Source organism: Homalodisca vitripennis, unplaced genomic scaffold (genome assembly GCF_021130785.1).
Source record: "Homalodisca vitripennis isolate AUS2020 unplaced genomic scaffold, UT_GWSS_2.1 ScUCBcl_473;HRSCAF=2553, whole genome shotgun sequence".
Classification (NCBI taxonomy): domain Eukaryota; kingdom Metazoa; phylum Arthropoda; class Insecta; order Hemiptera; family Cicadellidae; genus Homalodisca; species Homalodisca vitripennis.
Genome location: NW_025776618.1, coordinates 250,256 through 262,864, shown reverse-complemented (window position 1 = coordinate 262,864; position 12,609 = coordinate 250,256). Strand labels below are relative to the sequence as shown.

At 33.4% G+C, this 12,609-nt stretch overlaps 1 protein-coding gene across 1 annotated transcript; it reads left to right on the top strand.

Annotated features, from left to right (window-relative positions):
* Window positions 1-3,311: 3,311 nt before the first annotated feature.
* Window positions 3,312-4,776, top strand: LOC124370788 (the record flags this gene model as incomplete). The annotated part of the gene is made up of 2 exons (XM_046829086.1): window positions 3,312-3,446; window positions 4,336-4,776. Coding segments are annotated over 2 exons (576 nt in total), but the record flags the coding sequence as incomplete, so codon positions are not given.
* Window positions 4,777-12,609: the final 7,833 nt, after the last annotated feature.

The window sequence follows — 12,609 nt, the reverse complement described above, 5'->3', positions numbered from 1 at the left end:
GCCTTTCCCTTTTCACCCCAGTTTAAACTCGCTGTTTACAGAGAACTGACACAAGTTAAAATGTAAACTCAAAAACAAAAGTAGAGGAGATAGTTTGCACTTGCTCTAACAAAGCCTAATTTGCTTTTCAGGAGATCTTACTTAGGTGTTTCTCCAGAAAACAAATATAGGAATTTAGATGCGCGCATGGAACCCAAATACTACCTTTTCAACAAAGAAACGCTACCTGTGTGGCGGGTTGTGTTTACGTGCCAGCCACTGAGATCACGGTTCAAAAAGCACTTTAACATCAGTTTAAACCTCGCCATTTCGGTTTTCCCCCATAAGTATCATCAACAAATAAATTATTTTGAAAAACATGTTAAACAAAACTATAACAATTTGTAATTTGTTGAGAAAAAACAAGGATGTGTCCTTTTATTGCTATTATTTGGATTTCTTTAAATATTTAAACGTTCAGTGACTTCAATAACATTTAATTTATTAAGAGGCTTGAAAAAATATAATTTCCTAATATCAAAATGTGTCTTACAATGGTCTATTTCATAAAAGTTTTTTCAATCCCGCTCAACTGGTCCTCTTATGGGTCAGTGACATTGCTGTCTGTAACCGAGCCATCTCCAATTGATAGAATAAAGGATTCTATAATATCCTCTTCAATTAATAATTTCTTGTTATTTGCTGTCCTTTGCTAACTAAACTCCAGGACCTTTACCAACTCAAACTTTTCTCACAACCCTTAGCGCCTCCCTCAATAATTTTGCAGTCGGTATTTGATGTGCTATAGTGCGAAAGTTGTAGGTATACTAGTCTCATCACTATACATTTATCGAAGTCATTTAAATTAGTAACTCTTTTACGTCGTTGTCGGATTTTATTTGGTGTTGTAAAACTCACTCATTACTAACCTTTAATTTTTGAATCTTACTGTTTATTTGAGTAGCAATTCGCTCTGATACACCAGTTGCAGCAGCAGTTCTTTGACGAGCGTTCGATAACAGAATATTAACAGTTTGATGGTCTGCCTCTACCTTCATAAATTTCTAAACATTACTCAAGATTCAGCAAGCCTGACTATGAATAATTCTACCTTTGACTTTTGACTTTAACTCGTCAGATATTATCAGTAAAGCACAGAAACAAACTGATTTTAGTGAGTATGATGAGTTATTTATGTCAATATGATTCCTAGAAAGGATGCTGCCGATGAGCCACAGGAAATGTTTTCGGAACAAAGCGCATAACGTTATTCCGCCACTCACATACTCAAGGCCAGACGTGCTGGTAAAGTCCTCTGTTTGTACAATAGTATATGGGTGAAATATGACTTAGGTCAAGTTAAGAATTTTCAGTTCTTTTTAAAATTTACTTTTCCCTCTGAATTAATCATAATACCTTCAGCACTTATCTTGAAAGATGATAAAAATTTTCTGTTAATTCTAGAAAATTTACAAGGCCAGAGTTACTCTGAAGTTCATTATCATTAACTAACCATAAAAACGCAAATTGTACAGGTTTGAAGTTTATTATTATGCACCCGAAAGTTTTATTATCAATTTAAGGTAACAACGCTTCAAAGTCTTTTAAGTTTCTTCTATTTTTTTTACATGTCTATCAAGTTTGATTTTTGTTTGTTTTGGAAGGAGTATAAACTTTTGTTATGGTGTAGTCCAAACTGAACTTTGCATTAGATGAATGACTTGCAGAATGAGCGCTACCTATAGTCTTGATACTAGTTAATGTAACAAATGTACATATTCCATTACCAGGCTCAGTTAGCGAAACTAATATTTGATTTAAATTTAAAATGAAAGGGGAGGAGAATTATTTCTTAAAAGATATACGGGGTGTCTATAAAAGAACTCCGGGGTTTTAAGACAAAATATTTTAATAAAGTAAAAAACGTACATACATGTTTTATACATGATTAGAAAGCTTACATTTTCAAGATTTTTTAACAACTTAGTAAAGTTCAATGTGAGCTCCGTTAGTGGTACGGCACACGTCGTCGAAAACGGTATTCTACCTCTTCCCATGTCCTGGCGAGCATGTCTGGGGGAACAGACGCCACGCAATTCACTATTCGTTCCCTGAGATGGCGAACATTTCGAATTTTCTCCGCATAAACAAGATTCTTGATATGCCTCCAGAAGAAAAAGTCCAACGGTGTCATATCAGGGCTCCTTGGTGGCCATGGAATAGGTCCTTCCCTTCCAATCCACCTGTTACCGAAACGAGCGTTCCAGTGACTCACGCACACGCAAACTGAAGTGTGGCGGCGCCCATCTTGTTGGAAGTAAACTAAACCTTTCTCCGCCTCAATGTCATCCAACTGAGGATAAACATACTCCTCTAACATGTCACGATAGACATCACCATTGATATTCCTTTCGGCAAAAATGAAGGGACCTATGACTCTGTCATGCATAAGAGCACACCAAAACATTCACTTTGGGCGTGTCACGTTCGTTCTCAATAAACTCATGGGGCGGCTGTGAACCCCAAATTCTGCAATTATGCCTGTTTACAGTTCCGTTCACATAAAAAGTAGCTTCATCACTAAAAACCACACTTTAAAAAAAATCATTATCTTCATCAATTTTAGCCAGCATGGAAACAGAAAAGTAGAATCTCTTAACCTTGTCTGCGGTTTGATATGGTGTAAAAGTTGAATCTTATAGGCAGTTAAACTAAGTCTTTTATGAATTACCTTATGGACTGTTGATCTTGGTAACCCCAATTCCAGACTGCGTTTGTTACCGATTTCTTAGGGCTTCGAGTGCATGAAGCTCGGATTCTGTCTACATTCTCTTGAGACACACGCGGCCTACCCGGCGACTTTTGCTTCAAAACACTTCCTGTTTCCTTGAACGCACTTAACCACTGACGAATTGTTTTGTCTGTAGGCGGGTGTCAACACCATAGCTACGTCGAAAGTTTCTTTGTACAGTAACAACAGAATTAGTTTCTATGAGCCAAATAACACACTGAGCCTTTTGTTGAGGGGTCGCCATAGCGCGGTAGTCCAGACGACACTGACTGACTGCCGCAGCCGCTACGTCATTTCAAGGTCAACGCTCCGCAGTGCTGCCAACTGTTAAGAGAAACATTCCCAATTGGTATGAGTAAAACTCTTTGAGCTGCTTGTTTCAAAGGAATTGATCAAATGTTGCTATCTTGTATAGTTTTAAAAATATTAATTTTTTAAACCCCGGAGTTCTTTTATAGACACCCTGTATATCAGAAGTGTTTCTGGCAATTTCAAGTAACATAGATATAGAAATTGGTTTGAAAAAGTTTTGTGATTGCAGGTTAAGAATTCGGACTACGAATTCGATGAATCTGTTAACTTTATCCGAATGTGTGCTCGTCGAGTCAGATGTGGAGAGGAAGTTGGCGTCTCTGGATCCATACAAGGGGACTGGTCCCGATTCTATCCCCCTATTGTACTTAAACACTGCTGTGTACTTTACTTGCGCCCCATTTGACTGTTTTTTGTTCAACGGTTTTTTCTGAAGATTGGCACCTTTCCCGACTGTTTGAAAACTAGTTTTGTGGTCCCCATCCATAAATCCTCTGATATCTCGGATGTTAAGAATTATAGACCAATAGTTATTCAACCAGCGCTGGGCAAGGTCTTTGAAGCCTTAGTACTCGATCGAATCAGTTTCAGCTGCAAAAGTCTCCTAAACTCCGAACAGCATGGGTTTTCACGGGGAAGATCAATTACTACGAATCTTGTTCTATACGACCATTATATTCGATCTTCCTTCAGCGCCGGCTATCAGGTTGATAGTATCTACTTGGACTTTAGCAAAGCCTTCGACACCGTGAGTCATCGTCATCTGGTTGCGAAACTACGTGCCTATGGGTTTATGGGCAGCCTCCTACGCTGGCTTCATTCATACCTTACCGATCGGATGTTAATGGTTAGATCTTCTGGTGGGTTTTCCCAGCCCTTTCATGCTTCATCGGGTGTCCCCCAAGGTTCACATCTCGGCCCCTTTCTCTTTTGCATCTTTCTAAGCGACATCACCAAATGTATCAGTTCTGACTACCTTATGTTTGCTGATGATATCAAAATCTTTACTTCTGTTAGTTTCCATTGATGACTGCCACAGACTTCAGGTCAGTCTGCGTAGTATCTACGATTGGTGTGGTTGGAAAACAGCATGAAACTTAATATTAAGAAATGTCACGCCATATCCTTTCATCGTTCCGCTGGATTCATCCACTATGAGTACTCGCTTGATGGTTCATCGTTGGAGAGAGCTTATTCCACACGTGATTTAGGTGTTATCCTGTCTGCCAACCTGAGCCCAAATGACCACATAGACTCAATCAATTAACAAGGCTTCTCGGATGCTCGGATTTGTTATCAGGACTTCAAGAAAGGGACTTAGCATCGAAGCAATGAAAACAGTGTATGTGTCCTTGGTGAGATCTGTATTGGAGTTTGGCAGTGTAGTGTGGTCACCTTATCAACTAGGTCAGATTCAAAGACTGCAACGAATTCAGGATAGGTTTGTGCGTGTGGTCGGGGTCAGATTGGGTTTCGAGTATTTGGATGTGCCGGTGCGTGCTGTGGAAGAGTTTCTTGGCCTGAATCCTCTCATTGTGAGAAGGCAGTTGCACGACCTGACATTTCTTCAGAGGGTGCTTGTTGGTGATCTGGACTGTCCTGCCTTGCTTCGTTTGATCAACATCAGAGTTCCGGCCGGACTCGCTCCGCGGACTTCTTCTGCCGTCCCTCATGTTCTACCAACCATGAATTGAACAGCGTCATCCCTCGTCTGCACAGGCTTGGAAATCTGGTCTCCGCGAACTATGATTTCTTCTACGACAGCACCTCTAGTCTGAGGACTTTATTCCTATCCTTAGAGCACTGACTTCCGAAATCTATAACCAATAGCGGCACTTAACTGATTTCGGGTGTACTTCATTAACAAAGCTCATATCTGTCTTTATTATTTATTGTATTGTATTTATTTTAATCGTCTCTTAGGCTATTGTGTATTCGGCATCTTCTGTTATTAATTATTTAAATTGTTATGTATTTATTCTTTTCCGTAGCATGTTCAAGTTGTTACGTATTTGTAGTAGATACTAGTATATATTACATTGTTAATTTTTCATAGTCTATTAGTGTTATCGTTTGACTATCATTATGTTGTTATCCAAATTGTTTTCGTCTTCTGTTATTAATTATTTAAATTGTTATGTATTTATCTTTTCCGTAGCATGTTCAAGTTGTTACGTATTTATAGTAGTTACTAGTATATATTACATTGTTAATTTTTCATAGTCTATTAGTGTTATCGTTGACTATCATTATGTTGTTATCAATTGTTTTCGTTTCTGGTTCTTGGTGTTACTCATATATCTAGTTATGTTATTTTCATTAAGGATCTAGCTTTTTACTGTACAATTTTGTTAATGTTACTTATTAGTGTTTTCGTTGTCTATCTTATGTTGTAATCAATTTGTATTCGTTTCTGGTATTTAGTGTCATTCATCTATCCAGTTTGTTATTTTCATTAAGTATCTAGCTTTTTACTATACAATCTTGTTAATATTACTTATTATATATTTATCCATAATCTAATTGTAGTCATGATGGCTTTTATTTTATTATTGCAGACAGCCATCTGCAATCTGTGTTTAGTTTTGTAATTGGCGTATTGCCGTGAATAAATAAATAAATAAATTAAACTTGTAAGTAAAGTATGACTATTTTTATTTTTAATAACTGTCTAAAACTGCGTTAACCAGTTTTGATAGACATATGGTCAATAATGTTCGAGGTCATCACGTAGTTATTGATTTTAACGCCAGATTTCTCTCTCCCAGTACAAGATATAGCATACAGTCTATTGAAGTGGTAAATTAAGGAAAATATATTCCCAAATCACTTTACGAATTTTACTTTTCACTGTAAACTAATAATTATTTTATTCCCATTTCACGTCAAACTAAAATGAACTATTGTATTGAAAAAGTTATCAGCAGAAATTTTAAAATGTGAAAGCACTGCAGGAATAAACCGTTATCATAATGACTTTAGTAAGCATCTTGGTTACCATTGTGAATTGAATGACATTATTAATAAATCCTATAAACCCGCTAAATAATTTAACCTTCAATTTCTTTATTGTGTATTGTAAGTCAGTGCTAAAGGTACTTAGTAAGAAATCTTTGGTTTTCTTAGGCGTATTAAGGAGATATTGGAGCAGCTAAGCATTTTACAGATCTCATGGTTTTGTAAAGGCTCGGGATTTGACATAGCTTAAACCTGGAAGAAGGTGTTCAATACTAACAATTACGAGACCCAGGAAACCTGCCATGACAAGTATTTCGTTAAATTTGACTTGAGGTTAAACCACAAAAGAAGGTAAAAAGATAAAAATTAGAAAACTTGTGAATAATACTGAACAATCGATATCAAACTCATGTAAATCCAGGGAAACAATATGGGAAAGACTACAGTTGTTTTACTATTTTTTATGTATTAGTTTGGTGTAGTCTAAAAATTGCAGAGCAGAGTGTAATCATTACCGAACAGACAACCAGGACCAGGATCAAGACTTTGCAGATGAGTTACTTTTATTGTTCAAATATAAACAGTTTCCATCGTCATCATCTCTCGTTAACTAAACTATTGTACATCCTAAATTTAGCAACTAATAATCACAGGACAGGAATTGCGTAAGTAAAATTTAAGATATGGATTTTTAATACTTACATTAGTCTTTGCTGAACTTATTTCTTAGACTGGAAAGATTACTGTAGTTATGAAATTCTATTGATACGTTTTACAGAAAAAGCTGGTATAAAATGAGTTTATGAAATTGTCAATGCCGTTACCCTAAGCGTTGAGGGAAAACTGGTTTACAATTTTCCTCAAAAGAAAACAAGTAATTATATGAATGTCATATTTTCATTATAAATACCAGTAGGATAACCTCTGAAATTACAGTTTAAGGAAGAAGTAAAATCATAAAATATAATTAATAATCAAAATCAAAATATAACGTTTATTTAAATTATAGTTGCCACAAATATCGAGAACAACAATGAAAATCCACATTAAAATAAAATACGCCTAATATCAAACCAGAAATGTTTTCAAATTTACATAAATACTAAAATAAATTCTCTCCTAATATTAATTAACAAATATGTTTTAAAACAGTTTAATATTTTATAGACTTTAAAAAATATTAATTAAACATAAACTAAGTAATAAATTTAGCTATTAATTTCATCACATGGTAGTTTTATTGTTAGTTCAATTATTTATTCGATTTACCTTAACATCCTACCGAAAGTTTGAATTATCTAACTTTAAAATGTACATAGTACGAATAAGAACAATTAAATTTGTATATGTTTTTAGATATTTGAAAGTATAGCTTTTCAAGTGAATCTTTGTCTTCTTTTACAATTTTCTCTTCCACTTAGTGCAGCGTCTAAATTCTGGCACTTTCACAGACTTAGCTCCTGGAGTCAAGGTTTCGTCTAGAGAGATCTAAAACCTCTAGAAATATAACAGTTCTCCGAATGCAATTTCTGCATTAATAAGCTATATCTAATTTATTACAAATGCGTTTCGTTTCCTCCACCACCATTGTCAATGGTAGTTAATTGTGATATATTAATTTCAGAAATAATACAATAGTATATTAAATATCATTTTAAATATACTCTCACACTGACATACATTTTGTTCTTTTCTTTTTATTCATAGCAAAATACGCCTACTTCAATTCCTAAAAACTCGGCTAAATTATAAAATGCGTATGACATTAGACAGCGATTCAAAATACTTTTAAATGTGTTGAAATTTGAGGATTTTTATATCAATTGGCAATATGTTAAGAACATTTACTACCGCCTGCGAGGGCAAGCCGTTATGAACCGCTGTCGGCCATTGGTCAAAACACATTTTTACTTAGAGTATAAAGATATTTTTAATATCTAGAGTCTTAGGAGGATCTAAAGTTGCTTACTTTTGAAAACAGGCTTGCACGGCTTTCTGAACAGTACATTTCGGTATCTGAAATTTAATCTCTTCTTCAGGTAAATTACAACCCTAGCACTCAATTATGTTTTCAAAAGAGCTGGTGTTTAATTTCACGGATAATAGTGTGTTGAGATCCCTGTAGTAGTGTATTCTCCTTCTTTTCAAAACCGTCAATTTTCCATACTAAAATATGTATATGGATGGATTACTTGAACTACGCAGATAAAAGAATATTCTATAAGTTTTCTCTGAATACAGAATGGTTCAAGTACTCTTTTGAGAACAGGGAGACTAGGGTCTTTCTTAAGGGTAGCATAATTTATAACCTCCTATTAAATCTTAATGTGGACGATTACATTAAGCCATAAAACAGTAATGGTTTCTTCGCACACGTGTATGCAGATTACGGGATTTACATCAAGAGTAAAAACATATCAGGAAGCTATGAATTTTAGATATGATTTGCTTTATAAATAATGTAAAGAACAAGAGAAAATATCTGAAAATACCTGTTCCTATTTTACTACCCTGTTATAGTAAAGAGTATTGTATCTTTGGCATTTCAGGACAGGGGTGGTAAACATTACCAGTAGGGTTTCATTTATGTTTTCGCTTTGAAATTTTGAGAAACTGCTGTAGTTGAAATCTGATAGTGTTTTTAGGTTATTTCTGTAAAAAACAGTGCGTCCTTAATACATGGAAATCGGCCTGCCCCTTTTAAAGACCAAGGAGAAGAAAGGAGGTCCCCATTATATGGATGCTACAGGACTAACAATCTTTTTGATGGACATTGATCCCTCCATACTTCCCACATTTAGATAACCTTGATTAAGAGAGTTCTCATTATACGCTTGCTCCATGACTATCAAACAAATTTTTGTCAAGGATTTCCTGGTTATCAAATGCTCACCCATATCTGGACAATAGATTGAGGGGCCACTATTTTTATAACTCCTGGTCTCTGAACTAACTTTTTGGGAGGGATTTATAAATATCAGAATCTATTTATTTTTTTGGCAACTGTTTCTACCAATAACAGTTTGAATAATGTAACCGTACCAACCCTAAATAACAGTAACCAATGTAGTTTTGAATGTATATTATTATAGATTATTACTTAAATTCAGGATATTAACACTTGATAAACTATGTTATGTTAAAAATTTTAAACATAAATCGGCTATGGAGAAAAAGGAATAATCTTACCAAAAGGTTATTACTCGAACTATTTATATATTATTTTGAAGATTTAAAGAATATCAAAATTAGAGGCCAATCATAAATAGTAAAATAGTTGTACAATATTGTTAAAGACACTTATTACTTTATATTTTAAGGGTAAAAAAGTTGCAAGGTTGTTATTACCCAAGCTTATTACTGGAGATTTAATTGGGATAGTGCGCAAGTTTCTGGTCATCAATTGAAATTTCAAGTTTATAAAGAAACAGGAATCAGAAATTTTTCTGTATTTTCGGTTGTCCACATTGGGTGACATTAAATATCCATGTAGAAAAACACAATCAAAACACTATATAAAAGTAGGTGTATGAGGATTTAAGATAAATTTCGAATTAGAGCATATTAATTATATATGAATATAATTAATAACATGAAACTTCTATCCGAATAATAGTGAGATCCCTGTAGTAGTGTATTCTCTCCTCCTTTTCAAGAACCTCAATTTTCCAAACTAAAATATGTATATGGATGGATTATTTGATTACATTACATTGGGCATGTGTGTTTAGCTACTGTAAATACGATCTATGGAATATTAACATTTTTAACCCTTTATACTCCCCCACTTGGACTTCCACAAAAACTGTAGCAAACATTGTTTCCTGTCTCAAGGGAATTTCCTATTTTTCCTTTAAAAGAAAGAGCAGGTTTATGTACATAAACATAATACATACATTGTAAATCGCCACATTATGACGGTTATAAATAATGGATTGACTTCTTTGTGAATTCCTTATATGATACCCCAAGGCAATACATGTTGGTCTTCCTCAGAAATATTTATATAGCTGGAAACATGTGTACCAATATATTATAATCTATGCTTCGTATTCAACACCAAATAAGCATTTACATGTACGACATCATCATTCTGTTTTTAGGATCAAACACTTCTTAACATTTACAAATTCTGTCGGTAGAACATTCACTCATTTCGGTGCAAGATGCCGCATACTCGTAAATTGGGTCCTTTAATCATGCTTTAAATTGACCTGTGGATTGATCGGGGTGATCAGTATTTATTTGTATAATATATTATATAATATAATATATTATAATATAATATTGTATAATATCTCATGCATATTTATCAGTAAATGACCATACTAAACAATATACTAAGGTTAATAGGACACTAGTCAAAATGGTAACAGCTGCTTTCAACCCGTCCTTGTAGAGATGGCTGATCTTTCCCATTTTGTTTTTGTGCTGGAATTCATTAAAATGATAGTTCATTAGTTGGCTAAAATAGCTAATGTTAATGTATTATTGTACCTATATATGTATTTAAATATCTTCTATTAAAATCAAAGTTTCCCTAATTTCAATCGTAGTTTACAATGGAATATAAATTTAAATGAAAAATATCATCACAGTTTTTTTTGAATTAAGAAAAACGGCATTTTTTAAGAAATGTAACTCATGAAATGTATTAGCGTGTCTGTTTAAAACTTTAAAAATACTACATAAAACAAAAAAATTCTAGTTAGCTTACTAAGCAATCGAGATACCGTAAAAGCTCGCCCGTGCATGTGTGTACGCTTTAGACTAACATGGAAAATTGCTTATCAGGATCCGTAAACAATATCTTGGATAAGTATATAAAAATCAAGTTTTTAAAAAGATATTAAAAGTTTTTAAATTTGAATGCTTGAATGCTCTTTCCGTGTCACAAGCCAACGCCACACTTTGTGTTCTGGAATTTCTTCAGATTAAGGAAAAGGATATCAAAAGAATTCGATAAATTTAAATTTTGATCATTTTTCTGAAAGATCATAATTTTTTTATTTGCTAACAATATGAACTGTATATATATATATATACAGTTCATATATATTATATATATAGATTAAATGTAATACAGATTTCTATAAGAAAAACTAAGGTATCTTTTATAAGTTATGGTTATTATGAGTTTTAAAATTCCAAACCTTTTATTGTTTTTTAATAACAAAAAATCTGTAATTAAACCATTTTATATATATAATTAATCACCCGAAATCTACAACTCTTTTAGTGATACAGCTCAAATACATTTAGTCGCTTATAAAATCTCCGATTGATTAAAATGTGTTATATTTGCTGTTTATCATTTGAACATTTATTAATCTTGCAATCAAGGTACTGGACATATAAAACCTATGTATAGCTAAGAAAAACTTTACCAAAATGTTCTTATATGTACCTAAACATATTTAAATCATAGTAACTCGCTTTGAACATATTATTACAACCAAGGAATTAATACCATAAAATAGATTATGAATAATGATACACTCTAGACAGTAAGGTTTAGACAGTAAGGCTATTTTATTGTTGACTTCTTTCTATGAAATACTCGTAAAATAAAACTTTTATATTTTTTTAAATCAACAGTTGGGTTACTTGCCCGTATACTCAGTCCACCATCTGTGGTTCGTGTGCACGGATCTTGTGTATACTAAATAAACTGCACGTTTCCTTGATTTGTTGGAAATAAAACAAAGGATCCTTTAAGTGTTTCGTTGAATTATGTAAATTGATTAAAAAACTTTAATCTGCTTAAGGTATTGCGCTGACAATCCTACAGGATATAATACCTGAACTATATTGCCCTAATTCAACATTGAAGCATTATACTCATTTATAGGTTTTCATGCTTTCCAGCCTTTTTAATGAATTCATTGCATGTATTTGATAATAAAGCTATGTACATTCTCTCACAATGTGCCTTTGTTACCTGAGACGCTGCTGACATAATAAGTAAGTAATAAGCCCTCCGATATCAAAGTTTTACTTTGAGGTATATCCATCCTAAAATCTTCTAAAAAGTTCGCATTTTAACATAAGCATACATTTTTATATGGTTAGTGATGCATTTTTTTACGTGATTAGTTATATTATTTTTTTATAAATTTAAAAGCACGTTATTGTAGACTAATTATTATTAGCAAGAGTATGAAGTGTCATGTCGAATAATATCCCTAGATAATAATGTATAAATAATAATCTAGCACATAACTTGAGGCAGGGATAAATTATATTATAACTTATGTTATTGTGTTTTATTCAAAAGTTTGTCTCCTTAGAATGCATGTGTTTGTGTAACAAGAATTGGGTTAAATGTTAGTAGCAGTCGTGACGTCGCAAAGATAAGAAAATCAGATGAGAAACGTGCAAAAGGATACGTAACATATTATTTAATATCCATGGAAACAACGTAGGTAAATAATTTAATATTTTTTTTTAATAATTTAAAAGTGAAATGTTGCACACCATTTTAATCTTCGTCCAACTCACAACTTGTCGCGGAAGTAGCACTAGGTCACAACTATTTGATGGCAAGAAACACGATCAGGACCAGGACT